This window comes from Hylobates moloch, unplaced genomic scaffold (genome assembly GCF_009828535.3).
Source record: "Hylobates moloch isolate HMO894 unplaced genomic scaffold, HMol_V3 SCAFFOLD_12, whole genome shotgun sequence".
Lineage (NCBI taxonomy): Eukaryota > Metazoa > Chordata > Mammalia > Primates > Hylobatidae > Hylobates > Hylobates moloch.
The window spans coordinates 45,274,498-45,300,390 of record NW_026652287.1 but is presented as its reverse complement, the minus strand read 5'-3'; the positions used below and the strand labels follow the sequence as shown (position 1 = coordinate 45,300,390).

Genomic DNA, 25,893 nt, shown 5'->3' with positions numbered 1-25,893 from the left:
TACATGTGCATGTGTCTTTATAGCAGCATGATTTATAGTCTTTTGGGTATATACCCAGTAATGGGATGGCTGGTTCAAATGGTATTTCTAGTTCTAGATCCCTGAGGAATCGCCACACTGACTTCCACAATGGTTGAACTAGTTTACAGTCCCACCAACAGTGTAAAAGTGTTCCTATTTCTCCACATCCTCTCCAGCATCTGTTGTTTCCTGACTTTTTAATGATGGCCATTCTAACTGGTGTGAGATGGTATCTCATTGTGGTTTTGATTTGCATTTCTCTGATGACCAATGATGATGAGCATTTTTTCATGTGTTTTTTGGCTGCATAAATGTCTTCTTTTGAGAAGTGTCTGTTCATGTCCTTCGCCCACTTTTTGATGGGGTTGTTTGTTTTTTTCTTGTAAATTTGTTTGAGTTCATTGTAGATTCTGGATATTAGCCCTTTGTCAGATGAGTAGGTTGCAAAAATTTTCTCCCATTCTGTAGGTTGCCTGTTCACTCTGATGGTAGTTTCTTTTGCTGTGCAGAAGCTCTTTAGTTTAATTAGATCCCATTTGTCAATTTTGGCTTTCGTTGCCGTTGCTTTTGGTGTTTTAGACATGAAGTCCTTGCCCATGCCTATGTCCTGAATGGTATTGCCTAGGCTTTCTTCTAGGGTTTTTATGGTTTTAGGTCTAACATGTAAGTCTTTAATCCATCTTGAATTAATTTTTGTATAAGGTGTAAGGAAGGGATCCAGTTTCAGCTTTCTACATATGGCTAGCCAGTTTTCCCAGCACCATTTATTAAATAGGGAATCCTTTCCCCATTGCTTGTTTTTGTCAGGTTTGTCAAAGATGAGATAGTTGTAGATATGCGGCATTATTTCTGAGGGCTCTGTTCTGTTCCATTGGTCTATGTCTCTATTGTGGTACCAGTACCATGCTGTTTTGGTTACTGTAGCCTTGTAGTATAGTTTGAAGTCAGGTAGCGTGATGCCTCCAGCTTTGTTCTTTTGGCTTAGGATTGACTTGGCGATATGGGCTCTTTTTTGGTTCCATATGAACTTTAAAGTAGTTTTTTCCAATTCTGTGAAGAAAGTCATTGGTAGCTTGATGGGGATGGCATTGAATCTATAAATTACCTTGGGCAGTATGGCCATTTTCACGATATTGATTCTTCCAACCCATGAGCATGGAATGTTCTTCCATTTGTTTGTATCCTCTTTTATTTCATTGAGCAGTGGTTTGTAGTTCTCCTTGAAGAGGTCCTTCATATCCCTTGTAAGTTGGATTCCTAGGTATTTTATTCTCTTTGAAGCAATTGTGAATGGGAGTTCACTCATGATTTGGCTCTCTGTTTGTCTGTGATTGGTGTACAAGAATGCTTGTGATTTTTGTACATTGATTTTGTATCCTGAGACTTTGCTGAAGTTGCTAATCAGCTTAAGGAGATTTTGGGCTGAGACAATGGGGTTTTCTAGATATACAATCATGTCATCTGCAAACAGGGACAATTTGACTTCCTCTTTTCCTAAATGAATGCCCTTTATTTCCTTCTCCTGCCTGATTGCCCTGGCCAGAACTTCCAGCAATATGTTGAATAGGAGTGGTGAGAGAGGGCATCCCTGTCTTGTGCCAGTTTTCAAAGGGAATGCTTCCAGTTTTTGCCCATTCAGTATGATATTGGCTGTGGGTTTGTCATAGATAGCTCTTATTATTTTGAGATATGTCCCACCAATACCTAATTTATTGAGAGTTTTTAGCATGAAGCGTTGTTGAATTTTGTCACAGGCCTTTTCTGCATCTATTGAGATAATCATGTGGTTTTTGTCTTTGGTTCTGTTTATATGCTGGATTACATTTATTGATTTGCATATGTTGAACCAGCCTTGCATCCCAGGGATGAAGCCCACTTGATCATGGTGTATAAGCTTTTTGATGTGCTGCTGGATTTGGTTTGCCAGTATTTTATTGAGGATTTTTGCATCAATGTTCATCAAGGATATTGATCTGAAATTCTCTTTTTTGGTTATGTCTCTGCCAGGCTTTGGTATTAGGACAATGCTGGCCTCATAAAATGTGTTAGGGAGGATCTCCTCTTTTTCTATCAATTGGAATAGTTTCAGAAGGAATGGTACCAGTTCCTCCTTATAGCTCTGGTAGAATTCGGCTGTGAATCCATCAGGTCCTGGACTCTTTTTGGTTGGTAAGCTATTTATTATTGCCACAATTTCAGAGCCTGTTATTGGTCTATTCAGAGATTCAACTTCTTCCTGGTTTAGTCTTGGGAAGGTGTATTTGTCGAGGAATTTATCCATTTCTTCTAAATTTTCTAGTTTATTTGCATAGAGGTGTTTGTAGTATTCTCTGATGGTAGATTGTATTTCTTTGGGATTGGTAGTGATAACCGCTTTTTCATTTTTTATTGCATCTATTTGATTCTTCTCTCTTTCCTTCTTTATTAGTCTTGCTAGCGGTCTATCAATTTTGTTGATCTTTTCAAAAAACCAGCTCCTGGATTCATTAATTTTTTGAAGGGTTTTGTGGGTCTCTATTTCCTTCAGTTCTGCTCTGATTTTAGTTATTTCTAGCCTTCTGCTAGCTTTTGAATGTGTTTGCTCTTGCTTTTCTAGTTCTTTTAATTGTGATGTTAGGGTGTCAATTTTGGATCTTTCCTGCTTTCTCTTGTGGGCATTTAGTGCTATAAATTTCCCTCTACACATTGCTTTGAATGTGTCCCAGAGATTCTGGTATGTTGTGTCTTTGTTCTCGTTGGTTTCAAAGAACATCTTTATTTCTACCTTCATTTCATTATGTACCCAGTAGTCATTCAGGAGCAGGTTGTTCAGTTTCCATGTAGTTGAGCGGTTCTGAGTGAGTTTCTTAATCCTGAGTTCTAGTTTGATTGCACTGTGGTCTGAGAGACAGTTATAATTTCTGTTCTTTGACATTTGCTGAGGAAAGCTTTACTTCCAACTATGTGGTCAATTTTGGAATAGGTGTGGTGTGGTGCTGAAAAAAATGTATATTCTGTTGATTTGGGGTGGAGAGTTCTGTAGATGTCTATTAGGTCCACTTTGTGCAGAGCTGAGTTCAATTCCTGGATATCCTTATGAACTTTCTGTCTCATTGATCTGTCTAATGTTGACAGTGGGGTGTTAAAATCTCCCATTATTATTGTGTGGGAGTTTAAGTCCCTTTGTAGGTCACTCAGGACTTGCTTTATGAATCTGGGTGCTCCTGTGTTGGGTGCATATATATTTAGGATAGTTAGCTCTTCTTGTTGAATTGATCCCTTTACCATTATGTAATGGCCTTGTCTCTTTTGATCTTTGTTGGTTTAAAGTCTATTTTATCAGAGACCAGGATTGCAACCCCTGCCTTTTTTCGTTTTCCATTTGCTTGACAGATCTTCCTCCATCCCTTTATTTTGAGTCTATGTGTGTCTCTGCACGTGAGATGGGTTTCCTGAATACAGCACACTGATGGGTCTTGACTCCTTATCCAGTTTGCCAGTCTGTGTCTTTTAATTGGAGCATTTAGCCCATTTACATTTAAAGTTAATATTGTTATGTGTGAATTTGATCCTGTCATTATGATGTTAGTTGGTTATTTTGCTCCTTAGTTGATGCAGTTTCTTCCTAGCCTCGATGGTCTTTACAATTTGGCATGTTTTTGCAGTGGCTGGTACCGGTTGTTCCTTTCCATGTTTAGGGCTTCCTTCAGGAGCTCTTTTAGGGCAGGCCTTGTGGTGACAAAATCACTCAGCATTTGCTTCTCTGTAAAGTATTTTATTTCTCCTTCACTTATGAAGCTTAGTTTGGCTGGATATGAAATTCTGGGTTGAAAATTCTTTTCTTTAAGAATGTTGAATATCGGCCCCCACTCTCTTCTGACTTGTAGAGTTTTTGCCGAGAGATCAGCTGTTAGTCTGATGGGCTTCCCTTTGTGGGTAACCCGACCTTTCTCTCTGGCTGCCCTTAACATTTTTTCCTTCATTTCAACTTTGGTGAATCTGACAATTATGTGTCTTGGAGTTGCTCTTCTCGAGGAGTATCTTTGTGGCATTCTCTGTATTTCCTGAATCTGAATGTTGGCCTGCCTTGCTAGATTGGGGAAGTTCTCCTGGATAATATCTTGCAGAGTGTTTTCCAACTTGGTTCCATTCTCCCCGTCATTTTCAGGTACACCAATCAGACATAGATTTGGTCTTCTCACATAGTCCCAAATTTCTTGGAGGCTTTGTTCGTTTCTTTTTATTCTTTTTTCTCTAAACTTCCCTTCTCGCTTCATTTCATTCATTTCATCTTCCATCACTGATACCCCTTCTTCCAGTTGATCGCATCGGCTCCTGTGGCTTCTGCAATCTTCGCGTAGTTCTCGATACTTGGCTTTCAGCTCCATCAGCTCCTTTAAGCCCTTCTCTCCGTTGGTTATTCTAGTTATCCATTCATCTAATTTTTTTTCAAAGTTTTTAACTTCTTTGCTATTGTTTTGAATTTCCTCCCGTAGCTCGGAGTAGTTTGAACGTCTGAAGCCTTCTTCTCTCAACTCGTCAAAGTCATTCTCCATCCAGCTTTGTTCCGTTGCTGGTAAGGAACTGTGTTCCTTTGGAGGAGGAGAGGTGCTCTGCTTTTTAGAGTTTCCAGTTTTTCTGCTCTGTTTTTTCCCCATCTTTGTGGTTTTATCTACTTTTGGTCTTTGATGATGGTGATGTACAGATGGGTTTTTGGTGTGGATGTCCTTTCTGTTTGTTAGTTTTCCTTCTACCAGACAGGACCCTCAGCTGCAGGTCTGTTGGAGTTTGCTAGAGGTCCACTCCAGACCCTGTTTGGCTGAGTGTCAGCAGCGGTGGCTGCAGAATAGTGGATTTTCTTGAGACCACAAATTCAGCTGTCTGATAGTTCCTCTGGAAGTTTTGTCTCAGAGGAGTACCTGGCCGAGTGAGGTGTCAGTCTGTCCCTACTGGGGGGTGCCTCCCAGTTAGGCTGCTCGGGGGTCAGGGACCCACTTTAGGAGGCAGTCTGTCCATTCTCAGATATCCAGCTGCGTGCTGGGAGAACCACTACTCTCTTCAAAGCTGTCAGACAGGGACATTTAAGTCTGCAGAGGTTCCTGCTGAATTTTTGTTTGTCTGTGTCCTGCCCCTAGAGGTGGAGCCTACAGAGGCAGGCAGGCCTCCTTGAGCTGTGGTGGGCTCCACCCAGTTCGAGCTTCCTGGCTGCTTTGTTTACCTAAGCAAGCCTGGGCAATGGCGGGCGCCCCTCCCCCAGCCTCACTGCCGCCTTGCAGTTTAATCTCAGACTGCTGTGCTAGCAATCAGTGAGATTCCATGGGCATAGGACCCTCCGAGCCAGGTGCGGGACACAATCTCTTGGTGTGCCGTTTTCCAAGCCCATTGGAAAAGCACAGTATTAGGGTGGGACTGACCCGATTTTCCAGGTGCCATCTGTTACCCCTTACTTTGATTAGGAAAGGGAACTCCCTGACCCCTTGTGCTTCCCGAGTGAGGCAATGCCTCGCCCTGCTTTGGCTTGCGCACAGTGCACCAGACCAACTGTCCTGCACCCACTGTTTGGCACTCCCTAGTGAGATGAACCTGGTACCTCAAACGGAAATGCAGAAATCACCCGTCTTCTGTGCCGCTCACACTGGGAGCTGTAGACCAGAGCTGTTCCTATTTGGCCATCTTGGCTCCACCCCCAGAAAAAATTTTAAAAAAGGAAAAAACTAGTTTTTAATTGCCCTTAAAACTACTACTTTCATCCATGGGTCATTTAGAAGTGTGTGGTTTAATCTCCAAGTATTTTGAGGTTTTTCAACTGTTTTTTTGTTATTGATTTTTATATTGTCATTGTAGTCTGCAAGCATATTTTATATAATTTTTCTTTCAAGTTTGTTAAAGTTTTTTTTTTTTTTTTTTTGATCTGCTGTGATCTTCTGGATAAGGTTTGTTTTATGTCCCACAATGTAGTCTATCTTATCTTGGTGACTGTTCCATGTGAACTTGAGAAGTATGGGTATACTGCTGTAGTTGGATGAAGTATTCCATGTATTTCAGAAGAATCTATTGTTTGGTGCTATTCAATTCACCTGTGTCCTTCTTATTTTTTCCTTTTTGAGACAGAGTCTTGCTGTGTCACCCAGGCTGGAGTGCAGTGGTGCAATCTGGGCCCAATGTAACCCCTGCCTCCCGGGTTCAAGTGATTGATTCTCCTGCATCAGCCTCCCGAGTAGCTGGAATTACAGGCACCTGCCACCACGCCTGGCTAATTTTTGTATTTTAAGTAGAGATGGGTTTTGCTATGTCGGCCATGCTGGTCTCAAACTCCTGGCTTCAAGCAATCCCCCTACCTCTCAGCATCCCCAAAGTGCTGGGATTACAGGCGTGAGCCACTGTACTCGGCCTGTCCTTCCTGTTTTTTTTTCTGCCTACTGGATCTCTTAATTACTGGTAGGAAGGTGTTGAAATCTCAACCATAGTCATCGATTCATGTATCTCTCCTTGTAGTCCTATCACATTTTGCCTTGTGCATTTTGCAGTTCTTTTGTTATGCACGTGTATGCTAAAGATTACACATAGATTCTCTATGTCCTCTTAGAGAATCAACCCCTTGGGCAGGCACAGTGGCTCACGCCTGTAATCTCAGCACTTTGGGAGGCCAAGGCGGGTGGATCACCTGAGGTCAGGAGTTTGAGACCAGCCTGGCCAACATGACAAAACCCTCTCTCTACTAAAAATACAAAAATTAGCCAGGTGTGGTGGCATATGCCTGTAATCCCAGCTACTCAGGAGGCTGAGACAGGAGAATCACTTGAACCCAAGAGGCAGAGGTTGCAGTGAGCTGAGACCACACTTCTGCACTCCAGCCTGGGCAACAGAGCACCATTCTGTCTCAAAAAAAAAAAAAATAAAAGCCAGGTGCAGTGGCTTAAGCCTGTAATCCCAGCACTTTGGGAGGCCGAGGTGGGCACATCACCCGAGACCAGCTGGCCAACGTAAACTGAAACCCTGTCTCTACTAAAAAATAAAAAATTAGCTGGTTGTGGTGGCACACGCCCATAGTCCCAGCTACTTGAGAAGCCGAGGCAGGAGAATCGCTTAAACCCTGGAGGCGGAGGTTGCAGTGAGCCAAGATTGTGCCAGTGCATTCTAGCCTGGGAGACAGAGTGAGACTCTGTCTCTCAAAAAAAAAAAAAAAAAAAAAAGTTTCTTGTAGACAACATATAATTAGGTAGTTTGCTTGTAGATTACATACTTTTTAATTTTCTTTGTGACTTCAGTGTTTGACTATTTACCTTACCTGATTTCATTTTTTCCCTCTCTTAACATATTGATTATACTTTTTTTTTTACACTATTTTAACAGTTGCCCTTGAGTTTTCAGTATACAGCTATCCTAAGCCCTCTTTCTAGCAATCTTAGGCCACTTCACTGGTTGCCCAAGTAACTCATAATAGAGTATTCCCAATTCCTCCCTCCTAACAATGCTGTTACTCATTTCACTTATCCATAAACTGTACTTATATGTTGTAGCTATTGTTACTTTGAACAACCTGTTATCTGTCACATTAATCAAGAATGAGAAAATGATTATATTTTACTTCCACTTATGCCTTCTCTATTACAGTACCTTTCTTTGTCATTTACCTTCTTTCTGGTGAATTTAACATTTCTTGCAAAGCAGGTGTACTGGTGACAGATTCCCTCAATTTTTGTCTCAGAAAGTACTACAGACTCATTTGAAGGATAATTTTGCTTGATACAGATTTTTTTCTTTCAGAACTTTAAATATTTCACTCTACTTTCTCCTTGTATGGTTTCTGAAAAGAAGTTCAATTTAACTCTTATCCCTCTTCTCTAGAGTGGCTGGGGAATCACTTCCTTCTTGAATTGGAGAAAGGGCATTTTATGTTCTTTTGGAGGAAACCTCTGCTGAGAACCTTTTATACATTTTATAATCATGTGAAAATTCATCATATCATTGTGGACTTTAATGCACTTTATTGTAAATTGCAAATCTTTTTTTTTTTTTTTTTTTTTTTGATGGAGTTTCACTCTTACTGCCCAGGCTGGAGTGCAATGGTGCGATCTCGGCTCACCGCAACCTCTGCCTCCCAGGTTCACGCAATTATCCTGCCTCAGCCTCCTGAGTAGCTGGGATTACAGGCATGCGCCATCACGCCCAGCTAATTTTGTATTATTAGTAGAGACAGGGTTTCTCCATGTCGGTCAGGCTGGTCTCAAACTCCCGACCTCAGGTGATCTGCCTGCCTCAGCCTCCCAAAGTGCTGGGATTACAGGCATGAGCCACCGTGCCTGGCCTGTAAACTGCAAATCTTAACCTGTTCCTCAAGGTCAGCAAGGCCCAAGGTTAACTGGAATGGTTCTGCTGGAAAGAGCTCTTTTGGCATTTGCCATCTCAGGATGGCAACTATTTGCTAAAAGTTGGTGGGAAGTATCCCTGAGGCTCAGAAGTATAGAGATTTTATCTAAAGTTGTCATGCTTTATTCCTCATGCCTGAGCTCTAACTCCCCAGTAACTTAATAGCTCCATGAAATGGGACAGAAAGAAATAAGTCTCTGATAAATATTAACACAAATAAGTGAAAATAAACACTTCTCTGGGGTGAAGAGAAGTGGTGCGATCTCAGCTCACTGCAACCTCTGCCTCCCAGGCTCAAGCGATTCTCATGCCTCAGCCTCCTGAGTAGCTGGGATTAGAGATGCGCACCACTACACCCAGCTAATTTTTTTTTTTGAGACAGAGTCTTGCTCTGTTGCCCATGCTGGAGTGCAATGGCGTGATCTCGGCTCATTGTACCCTCTGCCTCCCAGGTTCAAGTGATTCTCCTGCCTCAGCCTCCTAAGTAGCTGGAATTATAGGAATGCACCACCACACCCAGCTAATTTTGTATTTTTAGTAGAGATGGGGTTTCACCATTTTAGCTAGGCTGATCTCGAACCCCCGACCTCAGGTGATCCACCCTCCTCGGCCTCCCAAAGTGTTGGGATTACAGGTGTGAGCCACCGAGATGGGGTTTCACCATGTTGCCCAGGCCGGTCTCAAACTCCTAAGCTCAATCTGCCCACCTTGGCTTCCCAAAGTGCTAGGATTACAGGTGTGAGCCATTGTGCCCAGCCAACTTCTCCAAAAGAAATATTCTGATGGAATTGGCTGGATCTGACTACCTCGAATATCCTGGAGTACCTCAGGACAATATGGTCAGGTAAATATTGTTACAAGTTTGATTTCCACATGCCGCTTGTTCTCATGCTTAGTGATGGGAATAGTAGAAAAAGCTTCTAGTTCTTCAGTGTGCTTTTATTCATTCACATATTATCCATATTTGACCCTGTGTCTCATAGAATGTTGAGTGATGTGCTGTATAATAATAAGATGAGTTTTTCTCACAAAGAATTGATGGCCTTAAAATGGAATTTTTTTGTACAGCATTTCTCGCACTTTTCCAGAGTGCCCTGGATCCTGCCATTGGAAAGTAATATGATTGCGATCACAGTGAAAGTGTAGAAATAATTTTCGACTACTGAGGGAGTGTGGCCAAAGAGAGTTCTGACAACAAATTCATAGAATAAATCTCTGGAGATCACAGAATCATCGTGAACATCTTATGACTTGAGTATAGATGTCCAGTGCTGTCAGTCTCACCCATTTTCCTTTACCCACATTTGGAATGTTTTAGGACTCAGTGACCTTTGAAGATGTGGCTGTGAACTTCACCCAGGAAGAATGGGCTTTGCTGGATCCTTCACAGAAAAAACTCTACAGAGATGTGATGTGGGAAACCTTCAGGAACCTGGCCGCTATAGGTAAAAATGAAATCATTCTATCATGTTCTTGAATGAATTAGAGAATACCTTTTTCTTGGATATCAATGCTATTCCAAGATGTGGAATGTGAAAAGGCAAAATTCTTTTGTAAATCAGGCATGGTCACATATGGACCTAGAATCTAATAATTTTTCTGTAATTTCTAATAATTTGATAGTTTTTTCTGGGTCTCCATTTCAGGAACAAAACAAAAAGAATGGAACATTGAAGAGCAGTACAAAAACCAGGGGAGAAATCTCAGGTGAGTCACCCTCAGAAAAGAAAGCAGTATTCTAGGAGAAAATCTTAGTATGTCATTAAATTTGATAATTAAAGAAACAAAACAGGCCGGGCGCAGTGGCTCACGCTTGTAATCCCAGCACTTTGGGAGGCCAAGGCGGGCGGATCACGAGGTCAGGAGATCGAGACCAGGGTGAAACCCCGTCTCTACTAAAAATACAAAAAATTAGCCGGGCGTGGTGGCGGGCGCCTGTAGTCCCAGCTACTCGGAGAGGCTGAGGCAGGAGAATGGCGTGAACCCGGGAGGCGGAGCTTGCAGTGAGCCGAGATTGCGCCACTGCACTCCAGCCTGGGCGACCGAGCGAGACTCTGTCTCAAAAAAAAAAAAAAGAAACAAAACAAATAAGCCGAGCCTCAAATGTATCTGTTCTTAGAAAATATTAACCCAGCTAGCGCAGTGGCTCATGCCTGTAATCCCAGCACTTTGGGAAGCTGAGGTGGCCGGATCACCTGAGGTCGGGAGTTCAAGACCAGCCTGACCAACATGGAGAAATCCCATCTCTACTAAAAATACAAAATTAGCCGGGCATGGTGGCACATGCCTGTAATCCTAGCTACTCAGGAGGCTGAGGCAGGAGAATCGCTTTAACCCGGGAGGCGGAGGCTGCAGTGAGCCAAGATTGTGCCATTGCACTCCAGCCTGGGCAACAAGAGTGAAGCTCCATCTCGGGAAAAATAAATAAAAAAAAATAACCCAAAGTGCTTTTTTGTTTTGTTTTGTTTTTTGAGACGGAATCTCGCTATCACTCAGGCTGGAGTGCAGTGGTGTGATTTCGGCTCATTGCAGGCCCTGCCTCGTGGGGTTCACGCCATTCTCCTGCCTCAGCCTCCCGAGTAGCTGGGACTACAGGTGCCTGCCACCTTGCCTGGCTAATTTTTTGTATTTTTAGTAGAGACGGGGTTTCACCGTGTTAGCCAGGATGGTCTCAATCTCCTGACCTCATGATCCACCCACCTCAGCCTCCCAAAGTGCTAGGATTACAGGCGTGAGCCACCGCGCCTGGCCCCAAAGTGCTTTCTTAAATATGGCATAGATGTTCATGGTCCGGGCGTGGTGGCTCATGCCTATAATCCCAGCACTTTGGGAGGCCGAGATGGGTGGATCATGAGGTCAGGAGTTCAAGACCAGCCTGGGCAACATAGTAAAAAAGTAGCCGGGCGCAATGGCAGGTGCCTATAATCCCTGCTACTCAGGAGGCTGAGGCAGGAGAATCACTTGAACCTGGGCGGCAGAGGTTGCAGTGAGCCAAGATTGCACCACTGCACTCCAGCCTGGGCTACAGAGTGAGACTCCATCTCAAAAAAAAAAAAAAAAAAACCCCATATATGAAAATCACTGTTTTTATAACAGCTATGTTTGAGCCTTCTTGCAGAGCCACAGCATTCAATACATTCACCTCACAAGCAATTTAGACAGGACAAAAAAATCTATACTTTCCCTGAAAGTGGAAAAAATAGTTATTCTAATATCAGTTAATAAAGAAAATCTTTAATAAATGAACTATTAATGTGCTGCTCATTTTTTACAGAAATCATATGGTAGAGAGACTCTGTGAAAGTAAAGAAGGTAGTCATGGTGGAGAAGGTTTCAGCCAGATTCCAAATCTCAGTCTGAACAAGAAAACTCCTTCTGGAGGAAAGCTTTGGGAAAGCAGTGTATGTGGAAAAGTCTTGAGCCATCATTCATCCCTTAACTGGCACATCAGATCTTACACCAGACACAAACTGTATAAGTGTCAGGAATATGGAGAGAAGCCGTATAAATGTAAGAAATGTGGGAAACCCTTCAGTTATCTGCAGTCTTTTAAAAAACATAAAAGAACACACAGTGCAGGGATAGTCTACAAATGTAAGGCCTGTGGGAAAGCCTTCAGTTGTCAACGTTCTTTCCAAATACATGGAAGGACTCACACTGGAGATAAACCCTTTAAGTGTAAAGAATGTGGAAAAGCATTCCGATATCACCAGTCTGCTCAAAGACATGAAAAGGCTCATACTGGAGAGAAACCCTACAAATGTAAGGAATGTGGGAAACCCTTCATTTATCGCCATTCTGCTCGAGCACATGAAAGGAATCACACTGTACAGAAATGCTATGAATGTAAACAATGTGGAAAAACCTACATATCTTCTGTAGGTTTTCAAGCACATGAAAGAACTCACACTGGAGAAAAACCCTATGAATGTAAAAAATGTGGAAAAGTGTTTGTATATCACAACTCTGCTCAAAGACATGAAAAGACTCATACTGGAGAGAAACCCTACAAATGCAAGGAATGTGGGAAAGCCTTCAGTTATCACTGTACTGCTCAAAAACATGAAAGGAATCACACTGCACAAAAACACTATGAATGTAAACTGTGTGGGAAAACTTACTTGTCTCCTTTAGGTTTTCAAGCACATGAAAGTACTCACACTGGAGATAAACCCTTTGAATGTAAAAAATGTGGAAAAGCATTTAGATACTACTACTCAGCTCAAAGACATGAAAGGACTCATACTGGAGAGAAACCCTACAAATGTAAGGAATGTGGGAAAGCCTTTTATTGTTGCAGTTCTGCCCGAAGACATGAAAGGATGCACACTGCAAAGAAACAGTATGAATGTAAAAAATGTGGGAAAACATACATTACTCTTGCAGGTTTCCAGATACATGAAAGAACCCACACCGGAGAGAAACCTTATGAATGTAAACAGTGTGGTAAAGCCTTCAGTAGTTCCAGTTATATTCATATACATGAAAGAATTCATACTGGAGAGAAACCCTATGAATGTAAAGAATGTGGAAAACCCTTCAGTTTCCTTACAGGCTTTCGTGTACACATGAGAATACACACTGGAGAGAAACCTTATAAATGTAAGGATTGTGGCAACGCCTTCATTTGGCGTGCATCCTTACAATACCATGTGAAGAAAGTGCATGCTGAATAGAAACTATAAATGTAAAATATCGAAAGTTTTTCAATTTTAACGATTTTCAAAGTTGATATGAAAGTCCATACTGGAGAGTAGTTGCATGAATGTAAGTAATACAAGAAAGCCTGATACAACTTAATTCAGGTATAATGCTCTAGAAAATTCATGCCATGAAAAAATATTATAAATGTATTATCTTTATCAGTGCCACATCCCTTTTTGATTCTTCCTAGTTTTTAATATATTTTTATTTTAAAATATTTTTATATATGTGTATATATATGTATATATTTGTAGAGACAGGCAACATTATCTTGCCCAGGCTGATCGCCAACTCCCCTGACCTCAAGTAATCCTCCCCACCTCAGCCCCGCAAAGTGCTGGGATTATAGGCATGAGCCACCACACTGGGCTAGTTTTTGTTTTTGTTTGTTTGTTTTTTGAGATGGGTCTTGCCATGTTGCCCACGCTGTCCTTGGACTTCTAGGCTCATGAGATCCTCCCACCTCAGCTTCCTGAGCAGCTGGGACTACAGGTGTGTGCTGCCTTGCCTGGCTTAGTGCCACATTCTTAAAGTGGATATCTGGACTCGGTTCCTACTTACTTTCATAAATGAACATTGAGGTGAGATTATTCTGTAAATACTCTTTAAGAAATAGTGCAGAAGTATAATTGGTAGTGTTTTTTCCTAAGTCAGTTAATAAAACTTTTTAATAAAATTCGTTAAGTCAGTTAATAAAATTTTTTCTAATAGTTCTGGGCCATTGAAAAATGACAGTTTGGTACTGGGAGTTTTCTACTGGCATCCTGTGGCAGGTATTGGCTTTCCCTTATCCATTATGTATATATTCCACCTTCCTCAGGAGAAAACCTTTCTTCTTTTTCGTTAGAAGAGCCTTATTTTATTTCCCTTGCTAATGAATAGTGGGCCAAGGTTATACAATATAGTCTTATATAAATTATTTCCATATTTTGCTCTTTTTCTTTCTGGCCAAGATATGGATGATAGACTTTGAATTAAGAAGTAGAATCTGTGATAGGACAACACAATCTAGGTTGGAGGTGTGCCTCTTAGATTGTGCTATGTCATTATGGGTAACGTGAACTAAATTTTCTAGAATCTATTCCCTTTTGGATTCCATGTTGGAATTCAGCAGTAGCCTAACTGACATGGAAGTTGGAAGGCAGAACTGAAGAAGGCATTAGTCAGGTTTTGGACCCATCTACATGGAGACAGACAGATGCATAGGGACAAATGAGGGCTTGCAGGAAAATCCAAACTGCAAATATATCTTTGATGTGAAGATTGTGGAGGCATCTGTGGAACCCTACCCGTCTGAGAAAATAGACAGTGGTGTTTTAAAGAAACTCCTGATTGTCAGGACAAAGCATCAGGAAAACAGGCAGGAGGCCGGTGTCCACGCAGTCCCCTTGCAGCCTTCTTAAGTTCTGCCTCCCAATTTTCATGTCATTAGGCTATTGGTGAATTCTAACATGGAAAAAAAAAAAGATTCTAGAAAATTTAGTTAACATTACCCATATCAACATAATCCACCAGGCAACTAATTAAAACTGTCATGGTTGAGAGTATTTTCTGTTGTTCTGACTCCCCTCATCTCTAGATTATATTCAAACAAGATCTAATTTGCATAGTAAACACTTCATTCTGTTAATACTGGTAATAACTGTGTTCCTGATTCCCCTGTGACAGCTACAATGATACAGTCACATAGAACAACATGGGGGCTTGTTCGTCTGTTGCATTATGCAGTAACTGTTGTGACACAGTCTATGTGAAAACAAATGTCTTAGGCAGATCGTGAGAATTTCCAGTTACAGCCAAATGTGATCATGTGCACATTCTCAATTATGTTTGTATGTGATAAAAACAATGCATTTTTATCAACTTCTGCAGGTATTTCTTAGAAATATTTTATTAACTCTTTTAAAACAATTTGTGTACTAACAACTATTGTATTAATATTTTCCATTACCTGAGAATATATATTAAAATATCCCATTGCAATTATGCATTTTCAGGTCAACTTTGTAATTTTGTCAGGTTATTCATTATACATTCTAAATAATGAGTCAGTATTACCATTTGCATAAAAGTCCAAGTACTTTTTTTCTTTAAAAAATGTTAAAGAAAATGTAAAGGAAAAAATTTTTTTTAATTCTTACATGGTCACAATTTTTCTCATGAATCTAATTTCTCACTTAGAATACCACAGGAAAAACGCATGCTTTTGTCTGTGCCATCTTGCCAAAGACCACTAGAATCACACCTATAGTCACAGAGTGGCGTGTAAAGAGTTGTAATAAGGATGAACACAAAGCATCAGTGATGGAGGGTTATCAATAAGAGGGTGCTCAAGAGGACTTCTTACAGGATTTGTTTCTTTTAGGTGATTTCATTGCCATTCAACAAAGTGAGGTGTTTGTATTGGATGCTGTTAGGTGAACTCAATTCCATCCTTGGAAATTCTAATAGTTCTTATCTAGGAGGCAGAAAGAATAGAGTGGCACTAACCCTAATTCATAAGAAGCACAAGTCATATTAGGAGATTTCTGGTCATTTTTAAGGTTTGGAGTCTGTTTTCTTTTAGGTTATCGGAGACATGATTACAGAATTTCATTTTGATCCATTATGGTCACCTGGTAGCTTTGTCTGATGGAGGTTCGTTACGGTTTTCAACAGGGTAAGACTTCGCCTTGTGGTGAGTTGGGGAGCAGCTGTCATTGGGAACAGCTTTTGCTTTTCTCATTATCTCAACACAAGTATTTGCTGTGCTATAATGGACACTGTACCTCAGTTAAATTGTTGACCAAAATTAAGTCTGTTGAGGCAGAAATAATTTGATAAAGGCTAATCAAAGCCAAATGTGAGGATCGGCCTGGGAAGCACCAACAAGTTGTATATGTTTCAAAGTCTATTACAAGTTGGAACGCTCTTATAAGTTTAGGAGGCCAGGTGCCATGGCTCATGCCTATAATTCCATGTACTTGGGAGGATTGCTTGAGGCTAGGAATTTGGGACCAACCTGGGCAACATAGGGAGACTTCATGTCTAAAAAAATAAATTATTAGCTGGGCATAATGGTGCCCAATTATAGTCCCAGTACTCAGAAGTGTGAGTCAGGAAGATCGTTTGAATCCAAGAGTTCAACACCAACCTGGGTAACATAATGAGACCCCTCTCATCTCAAAGAACTAACAAATTAAGAAAAATAGACTGGTTTCTGCATTTTTTCAAAGACATACAAATGGCCTGAAAGCATATGAAAAGGGACTTAATATCACTAATCATTAGAGAAATTCAAATCAAAACCACAATTACATGTTACCTCATACATGCAAGGATGGGTACTATCAAGAGGGATTAGTGTTAGAGTACAGAGAAAAAGGAAGCTTTGTATACTGTTGGTGGAAATGTACATTGGTACAGCCATTGTGAAAAACAATATGGAGGTTCCGCAAAAAAAAAAAAAAAAAAAAAAAACCATATGATCCAACAGTCTCGCTCCTGGGTATATGCATATATGCCCAAAGGCAGTGATCAGTATTTCAAAGAGATACTGCCACCCGCATATGTTCATTACAGCATTATTCACAATAGTCGACATATGGAAACAAACTTAGCATCCATTAATGGATGAATAAAGAAAATGTGATGTATATTTAAACAGAATATTACTCAGCCATAAAAAGGAAATCCTGACATTTGTCACATGAATAAACCTGGTGGACACTATAAAATAAGGCAGACATAGGCAAATACTTCATGATCCCACTTAATTGTGGAATCTTAAAAACTCAAACTCAGGCAGAGGGAGGAACGGTGGTTACTAGAGTCCAGAAGGTACGGAAAATGGAGAAATGTTGGTCAAAGGTTAAAAACCAAGTTGTAAGGTGAACAAGTTCTGGAGATTTAATGTACAGCATGGGTGGTCATCAATGTGTTAATTTGACTGTGGTAACCATTACAGAATGTATATATATACATCAAAACATAACTGTATATCATAAACATATACAATCTTTGTGAAGTATTTTAAAATAAAAAAGGAATGTTTACTGAATCTGTGCCTGGTAGATCTTTGTATTACTGAGAAGCGTTGAAGTCTTCAGTTAACTGAATTTTTCTGTCTCACCTTGCAGTTCCATGTGTTCTTACATGACGTATTTTGACAGTCTGTTAATTGCATGTATTTAAAATTATGTCATTTCTATTACTGGGTCTTAATTTCTTCCTGAAATATCTGATCTGGTTATTCAATCCAGTGTATATTTTATACCAGGCATTGTTGTTTTCCTTTCTAGTAGCTCAAATTGTGTCTTTAGTTTTTAATTTTTTTTCTTTCAGACAGGGTCTCTCCCTGTCACCCAGGCTGGAGTTCAGTAGTGTTATCTTGGCTCACTGAAACTGCTGCCTCCCAAGCAAATGATCCTCCCACCTCAGCCTCCTGAATAGCTGGGACTACAGGTGCACACTACCATGCCCGGGTAATTTTTTAAACCCCCCCTTTTTTTTTTTTTGGAGAGACAAGGTCTTAGTATATTGCCCAGGCAGGTTCCCTGGGCTCAAGGGATCTTCCTGCCTTGGCCTCTCAAAGTGCTGGGATTACAGGTGTGAGCCATGCGCCAATGTGCCTGGCCAGTTTTTAATTAATTAATTTATTTATTTATTATTTTTTTCGAGCTGGAGTCTTGCTCTGTCACCCAGGCTGGAGTGCAGTAGCGCAGTCTTGGCTCACTGCAAGCTCCGCCTCCCAGGTTCACGCTATTCTCCTGCCTCAGCCTCCTGAGTAGCTGGGACTACAGGTGCCCGCCACCACGCCCGGCTAATTTTTTGTATTTTTAGTAGAGACGGGGTTTCACTGTGTTAGCCAGGATGGTCCTCAAACTCCTGACCTCATGTGATCTGTCCACCTCGGCCTCCCAAACAGGCATGAGCCACTGCACCCGGCCTTTAATTTTTTTTAAGGTCAAATATAGTAACATAAAATTTACCATTTTAAGTATGCCATTCAGTAGCATTAAATACATTAACAGTGCTTTAGAACCACCACAGCTAGCTAGCTAGCTCCAGAATTTTTTCATTAGTCCAAAAAAAAATTGGTACCCATTAAACAACCATTCCCTATTCCTCCCATCCCCATCCCTTGGTAATTTCTATTTTCCTTTCTTGCTCTATGAATTTGCTGATTCTAGGTGCATCATGTAAGTAGAAGCATGCAGTATTTGTCCTTATGTGTCTGGCTTATTTCACTTAGCATGATGTTTTCAAGGTTCACATGTTAGCATGTACCAGTAATTCAGTTTTTGTGCCTGAATAATATTCACAAGTGTGGTATATTGGATACACCACACTTTGTTTATCCATCCATATGTTGAGCACTTGGGTTGTTTCCACAAAACTATTTTGACTACTGTGAATACTGCTCTAAAATTGGTGCATATGTGTCCGAGTCCCTGCTTTCCATGGTTGATTGAAACGGAGTCTTGCTCTGCCGCCCAGGCTAGAGTGCAATGGTGCAATCTTGGCTCACTGAAACCTCCACCTCCTGGGTTCAAGTGATTCTCCTGTCTCAGCCTCCTGAGTGGCTGTGATTACAGGTGTCTGCCACCATGCCCAGCTAACTTTTTGTATTTTCAGTAGAGATGGTGTTTCACCATGTTGGCCAGGCAGGCTGGTCTTGGACTCCTGACCTTTGGTGATCCACCACCTTGGCCTCCCAGAGTACTGGGATTACAGGTGTGAGCCACCGTGCCTGGCCTCTATTCTTTTAGATACATACCTAGGAGTGGAATTGCTGGGTCACAGAGTTTTCTGTGTTCATTTATAGCCATACTGTTTTTCACAGTGGCTGTTTTACATTCCCCCCAGCAATACACAAGGACTGCAATTTCTCTGCATGCTCACCAACCCTGGTTATATTCTACTTTTTGTTTTAAATGGCAGCCATTCCAACAGTTGTGAACTATCTCACTGGTGTTTTTACATTTCCCTAATTACCAGTGGTAATGAGCATTATTCCATGTGGTTGTTGGCCATTTATATATCTTCTTTGTACAAATGTTTTCAAGTCCCTCACTCATTTTTGAATTGGGTCATTGGTTTGTTTTCTTGAGTTGTAGGAGTTGCCATGTATTTTGGGTATTAATCTCTTCCGAGATATGTGATTTGCAAATATGTTCTCTCATTCTGTATGTTGTCTTTTGTCTTGAGAGTGTCCTTTGGTGCACAGAAGTTTAAAATTTTCATGTAGTTCAGTTTATTTTTTGTTTGCCTGTGCTTTAGATTTCATATCCAAGAAATGATTGTTAAATCCAATGTCATGAAAATTTCCCCTATATTTTCTTCTAAGTCTTCTATGGTTTTGGCTTTTAAGTTTAGATCTTTGACTCCAAGTTAATTTTTGTATATAAGGTAAGGGTCCAACTTTATTCTTTGGAATGTAGATATCCAGTTTTCCCAACAACATATGTTTAAAGACTGTCCTTTTTTTTTTTGAGACAGAGTCTCGCTCTGTCGCTGTCACCCAGGCTGGAGTGCAGTGGCGTGATCTCGGCTCACTGCAAACTCCGCCTCCCGGGTTCACGCCATTCTCCTGCCTCAGTCTCCTGAGTAGCTGGGGCTACAGGCGCCTGCCACCACGCCTGGCTATTTTTTTGTATTTTTAGTAGAGACGGGGTTTCACCATGTTGTCCAGGATGATCTCGATCTCATGACCTCATGATCCACCCGCCTCAGCCTCCCAAAGTGCTGGGATTACAGGCACGAGCTACCATGCCCGGCCCTAAAGACTGTCCTTTCTCCATTGAATGATCATGGCACTGTTGTCAAAAAATCATTTGACCACATATGCAAGCATTTTCTTTCTAGACTCTCTGTTCTGTTCCATTGGGCTGTATGTCTGTCCCTGTGCAGTACCATGTGGTTTTGATGATGGTAGTTTTATAGCCAGTTTGAAATCAGGAAGTGTGAGTCTTTGAACTTTTTTTCAAGATTGTTTTGGTATTAGGGGAGATTCCAAATGAACGTTAGGGTTGATTTTTTCTGTTTTTTTTTTGTTTTTGTTTTTGTTTTTAAAGGCCATGAGGATTTTTTTTTTTTTGAGATGGAATCTCACTCTGTCTCCCAGGCTGGAGTGTAGTGGCACAATCTCAGTGCACTGCACCCTCCATCTCCTGGGTTCAAGTAATTCTCCCTGCCTCAGCCTCCTGAGTAGCTGGAATTACAGGCACGAGCCACCACACCCGGCTAATTTTTTGTATTTTTAGTAGAGACAGGGTTTCACTGTGTTGGCCAAGCTGGTCTTGAACACCTGACCTCAAGTGATCCGCCTGCCTCAGCCTCCCAAAGTGCTGGGATTACAGGTGTGAGCCATTGTGCCTGGCCTAAAAAGAAGGCCATAAGGATTTTGATAGGGGTTGCATTGTATCTGTAGATTAATTTGGGTAGTATGCTCATCCTAACAATAGGAAGTCTTAACAATCCATGAACATGGGATTACTTGCCATTTATTTGTCTGTTCTTTAATTTGTTTCAGCAATCTTTTGTAGTGTTCAGTGTACAAGATACAGGCCTCTTGGCTGAATTTTTACTGTTTTTGATGCTTTTGTAAATAGAGTTGTTTCATTAATTTTCTTTCAGACCGTTTGTTGTTAATATATAAAAATGCAACTCGGAGCTGGGCACGGTAGCTCACACCTATGATCCCAGCACTTTGGGAAGCCAAGGCAGGTGGAGTACGAGGTCAGGAGTTCAGGATCAGCTTGGCCAACATAGTGAAACCCCATCTCTATTAAAAATACAAAAATTAGCTGGGTGTGGTGGCATGCCCCTGTAGTCCCAGCTACTTGGGAGGCTGAGGCAGGAGAATCACTCCAACAGGGAGGTGGAGGTTGCAGTGAGCGACACCATGCCACTGCACTCCAGCCTGGATGACAGAGTTAGACTCTATCTCAAAAAAAAAAAAAAAATGTAACTTGGGCTGGGCTTGCTTGGTGGCTCACACCTATAAGCCCAGCATTTTGGGAGACTGAGGCAGGAGGATCACTTGAGGGCAGGACTTTGAGACCAGCCTCAGCAACATAATGAGACCCCATCTCGTTTAAAAAAAAAAAAAAAAAAAAAGGCCAGGTGCAGTGGCTCACACCTGTAATCCCAGCACTTTGTGAGGCCAAGGCAGGTAGACCACCTGAGGTCAGGAGTTCAAGACCAGCCTGGTCAACATGGTGAAACCCCATTTCTACTAAAAATACAGAATTAGCTGGGCATGGTGGTGCGCACCTGTAGTCACAGCTGCTCAGGGAGGCTGAGGAAGGAGAACTGCTTGAACCCAGGAGGTGGAGGCTGCAGTGAGCCGAGATCGCACCACTGCACTCCAGCCTGGGCAACAGAGCTAGACTCCCTCTAAAAAAAGTCTGTTTAGTTCAGGTTTAGAGAAAGACTTGTTTGGGTTGTCTTCTGGAGAATGGGTTTATGATTTTGACAGTTTATTTAGATCAGAACCTTAAGCTGATTCCAGGTGAGAGTTTCCTGCTGGTGAAAGTTAAGGTCCTGAAGGAGGGAGCATTTCCACACTGAGGGGACAGGAACTCACAGACTGATCCCCTCTGGGGCTGCATTACAGCAGTCAGAACCTGGCTCTTAAGGTTGGGAATGTGATTCATTTTCTGAATGCGGCTTTTCCTTGTGAAGGAGGATGCTTATCTGAGCTAGTTCAAATGTTTGCTGTTCTTCCCTTTTCATTTTTTGAGATGAAGTCTCACTCTGCTGCCCAGGCTGGAGTGCAGTGGCACGATCTTGGCTCACTGCAACCTCCGCCTGCCGAGTTCAAGTGATTCTCTGGCCTCGACCTCCCCAGTAGCTTGGATTACAGGCACGTGCCACCATGCCCAGCTATTTTTCTTTTTTTTTTTTTTTGAGACAGAGTCTGTGTTGCCAGGCTGGAGTGCAGTGGCGTGATCTTGGCTCACTGCAACCTCTGCCTCCCAGGTTCAGGCAATTCTCCTGCCTCAACCTCCCGAGTAGCTGGGACTACAGGCACGTGCTACCACGCCCAGCTAATTTTTTTGGTAGTTTTAGTAGAGACAGGGTTTCACCATGTTGGCCAGGATGGTCTTGATCTCCTGACCTTGTGATCCACCCGCCTTGGCCTCCCAAAGTGCTGGGATTACAGGCGTGAGCTACCGTGCCTGGCCTAGTTTTTGTATTTTTAGTAGAGAATGGGGTTTCATCATGTTGGCCAGAGTGGTCTCAAACTCCTGACCTCAGGTGATCCTCCTACCTTGGCCTCCTGAAGTGCTGGGATTATAGGCGTAAGTCATCGCGCCTGGCCCCTTTTGATTTCTTTACAGAATATTGCTGTAGTATAACTCTTTTTTCCACGCACTTAATTTTTGTTCCCTTGTTGGCATATTTCATTTTCTTCCCTGAAAAGGGGTAAACTGAGGTAAGGTATGAGGAAGGCTTGGCCATGCCACCAGCCGCTTATCCCAAATTCCTGATCCCTGGAAGACATCTGGGCCCTCCCTCCTGTTCCAGCCCAGTAGCTTCCAGCAAAGGTACTGGCTCAATTGGACACGGAGTGTGGAACTGCCTGCTCACACTTCTGAACCCCTGTCCAGGAGGAAGAAACAGAAAGGGCCCAGTGAGTATAGGAAGATGCCAGTGCCCACTGTGGAAAGTCCGGAGCCAAGTTTTTCTTAAATGCAAATGTCCCCAGTGTGGGGTCACATCCAAGCTCCAGAAGGAAGCCTGGCCTGGCGGGGTGGGAGGGCTGTTGCTAGAACCTGTCAGTCCTGCTCCACACTTCCACGCTTTCCGTGGCTTCTCCTGAAACCCGGGCCTAAGGGGTGGGGCTTGATTCCTATCCTAGGGGTACTGGGCGGGGTCGTGTAAATCATCCAATCAGGTGCTCCGCCAGGAGGGTGGGGCCAAGCTCCGCAAGTCTAAGGGGCTCTTGTTCCCCTAACCCACTGAAATCAGCGTTCCAGAGGGCAAGGTGGCTCCACCACAGCTTCTGTCCGGTGGTGACTAGCACTGATCCCCGGAGCCAAGGGAGGACCCGGGACACCTGGGAGCCGGGAAATGGTGAGTGTGCAAGGCCGGGTGGGAGGAGGGGCTGGTTGGGACCTGCTGTGGTGGGACCCGGGCCTCTCAGCAGTGATTCCGGGGTCTGCGGACCCGAGTCTCCCTGGCGCAGCTCGGCCCTAGGTCCCTTCGGCCACAGGGTGGGGCTGGGCCGGCAGCCGGGACCCCGGGCATCGTGTCCCGTCCCTGCGTGGCAACTGCAGCCCCGGTCCAGAGCCCTCTCGGCAGCACAGCGCCCGCAGTGCCCGCGGCCCCGCATCTCCCCAGATTGTGTGGGGGCCATGGGAGGATCGTGGTGAGGATCCAGACTCGTGTGGGGTTCTCCTGCGAGGAGCTGTGGTCTGTGGGGTTCCCAATCCCGCCTTTCACCTGTAAAAATTAAAATGCAGCACCGTTAAATATTTATTTAGCCAAGAGCAATTCATGAATAATGCAACCATGGCTTGTTCTTTGGGGTCCCGTCAGGGGGGCTTGAAGGAAAGGCTTTTATAAGGTGTATGAGGAAGCAAGCCAAATTAAATCTTTGGTTATAAGTCGCCTTATTTGGTCTGTCAACCAAAGGTTAAAAAAACAGGCGTTTTATTCTGAGCCAAGTTTAAGGACGATAGCCTGGGAATGCAGACCCAGCACAAACAATGTGTCCTGGAGTGGGCTACGTGAAGTGTTATACCTTGTGTTACACAGAAAATGGAAGAGGTGGGCAGTGACCTTACACATAAGATAAAGCAAGTATGTGGTGAAAGTATATGAAAGGTTAACCAGTAAACAGGCAACTTAGGATTAGACAGGGATGATTGAATCTGTCCTACCTGTGCTTCATCTGATACGCAAGGTTGTCATCAGTACAGGTCAGTGAAATTGGACTTGCAGGCTGAGAGTTCAGCTTTATTTCATGGGCCTGGTTTCTATTACCTGTATGTCCAACCTGCAGCCATCTTAGGCCACTTTTTAAAAAATTTCTTTCAGTTCTTCCTATTTCTGACAGGTCTATCCAGGTAGAAATGTTCTGGTTATGTAGTCGGAGGCTAAATTTCATTTTCCTCTAAATTGGTAATTTACAAGCTACATTTGTGTTCGATTTTGGTGTCCTTGGGAAAGCAACTCAGGGCACTATAGCCACTCCAGTCTGATTGCCTCTTACTTCTTTTAACACTCCCCAGGGGTACCGATTTTCCCGTGTATTTGTTTGCCCTTGCGTTTTCCAAAAGTGTGGGACGCAGGTCTCAAATCCACAATTCTGTTTGCCGAACTTAACCCTTCTAGGGTTTGTATGAATTCCTAAATTTCCAATTCCTTCCCCACATTCCCAAGTGCCAACTTTGCTTCATCAATTCAAAATATTATCAACTATTTGTCCTTTATTGTACATTTCAAACAGATGCAGTACTTTATCATTTTTTTCACAGAGCAATAGATAGCTCTTTTAAAAATATTTTTCTGTTTGTGAACATTTCACATGAGGAAAACAGAGTAAGTGCATGAAACTCTGCTGCAAAAAATCTTTGTGCCTCTCCTCCTTTTATCTTCCCTAGGCACAGACACCTTGCCAGAATGTCTTTGGATTGAGGTTCCCTTTTGGAAATTTTATAGGGTGATCTGTCCCTGTTCCTGGGTTTCAGAACTTCCTGGGGTTGACCCGGGATGCTCACAGTTGCCAGGTCTCTTGGAGGATCTAGTGAATATCAGCCTCTGGTTCACTCCCAGAGGACAACCTCTGCCTGCTGGGCTCAAGCAATCTTCTCAGCCTTTCAAAGTGCTGGGATTACAGGCATGAGCCACTGCACCCGGCAATTTCTGAATTTTGAATCAGCCTTGTACACCTGTAATGATTCCCACTTGACTGTGGTGTATAATTCTTTTTATACATTTTTAGATTCAATCTGTGAATATTTGTTGAGAACTTTTAGGATCTGTGATCATGAGAGTTACTGGTCTAGAGTTTTCTACCTTTGTAATGTATCTATCTAGTTTCGGCAGTAGGATTCTGTTGGCCTCCTAACATGTATTAGGAAGTGTTTACTCTTGTATTTTATAGAAAGATTGTAGTGAACTGGTGTCATGTTTTTTTTTTTTTTTGAGACGAGACAGAGTCTCACTCTTTCACCCAGGTTGGACTGCAGTGGCGCTATCTCGGCTCACTGCAAGCTCCGCCTCCCAGGTTCAAGCCATTCTCTTGCCTCTGCCTCCAGAGTAGCTGGGACTACAGGCGCCTGCCACCACGCCTGGCTAATTTTTTGTATTTTTAGTAGAGACAGGGTTTCACTGTGCTAGCCAGGATGGTCTCAATCGCCTGACCTCGTGATCCGTCTGCCTCGGCCTCCCAAAGTGCTGGGATTATAGGCATGAGCTACCACGCCTGGCCCCAACCAATCTTTTGTACCCTATGTAAATCAGACACTGCCTCCTCAAGCTCATCTATAAAACTGCATTTCACGTGGGAACAGCAACCCACTTCTCTGAGACCCTTCTCTCTGCAGCAGAGAAAGCTCATGTCTTTCTTTCGCCTATTAAACTTCTGCTCAGAACCTCTGTTTGTCCATGTCCTAGTTTTCCATGGCTCTGAGACAATGACACCGCTTCAGTGTGAATTGAGTCTAGACCCCCAGTGCTGTCCGTCTCACCTGTTCTCCTCTACACATATCTGGGATATGTCATGGCTTGGTGGTCTTTGAAGATGTGGCTGTGAACTTCATCCAGAAGGAGTGGGCTTTGCTGGATTTTTCTGTGAAGAATCTGTAGAGATGTGATGAGGGAAGC

At 42.6% G+C, this 25,893-nt stretch overlaps 1 protein-coding gene and 1 long non-coding RNA gene across 3 annotated transcripts in view; one reads left to right on the top strand and one right to left on the bottom strand.

Moving 5' to 3' along the window:
- Positions 1-16,814, top strand: part of LOC116478510 (zinc finger protein 709-like) — a 29,214-nt gene extending 12,400 nt beyond the window's left edge. The window contains exons 2-4 of the mRNA XM_058425196.1: positions 9,689-9,815; positions 10,017-10,077; positions 11,645-16,814. Of these exons, the coding sequence (XP_058281179.1) occupies positions 9,689-9,815; positions 10,017-10,077; positions 11,645-13,046 (1,590 nt within the window). The 3' untranslated portion in view covers positions 13,047-16,814. The remainder of the gene's footprint in view (positions 1-9,688; positions 9,816-10,016; positions 10,078-11,644) is intronic.
- A 149-nt stretch (positions 16,815-16,963) lies between these two features.
- The window catches only part of LOC131380770 (uncharacterized), a 41,622-nt gene continuing 32,692 nt past the window's right edge, over positions 16,964-25,893 (bottom strand). The window contains exons 3-5 of one of the 2 annotated variants that reach the window (XR_009208949.1): positions 25,758-25,869; positions 23,179-23,505; positions 16,964-22,475 (exon numbers count right to left, since the gene is read on the bottom strand). This is a non-coding gene — a long non-coding RNA (uncharacterized LOC131380770). Of the gene's footprint in view, positions 23,506-25,757; positions 25,870-25,893 lie in introns of both variants that reach the window. The other variant, XR_009208948.1, reaches the window with a different exon arrangement.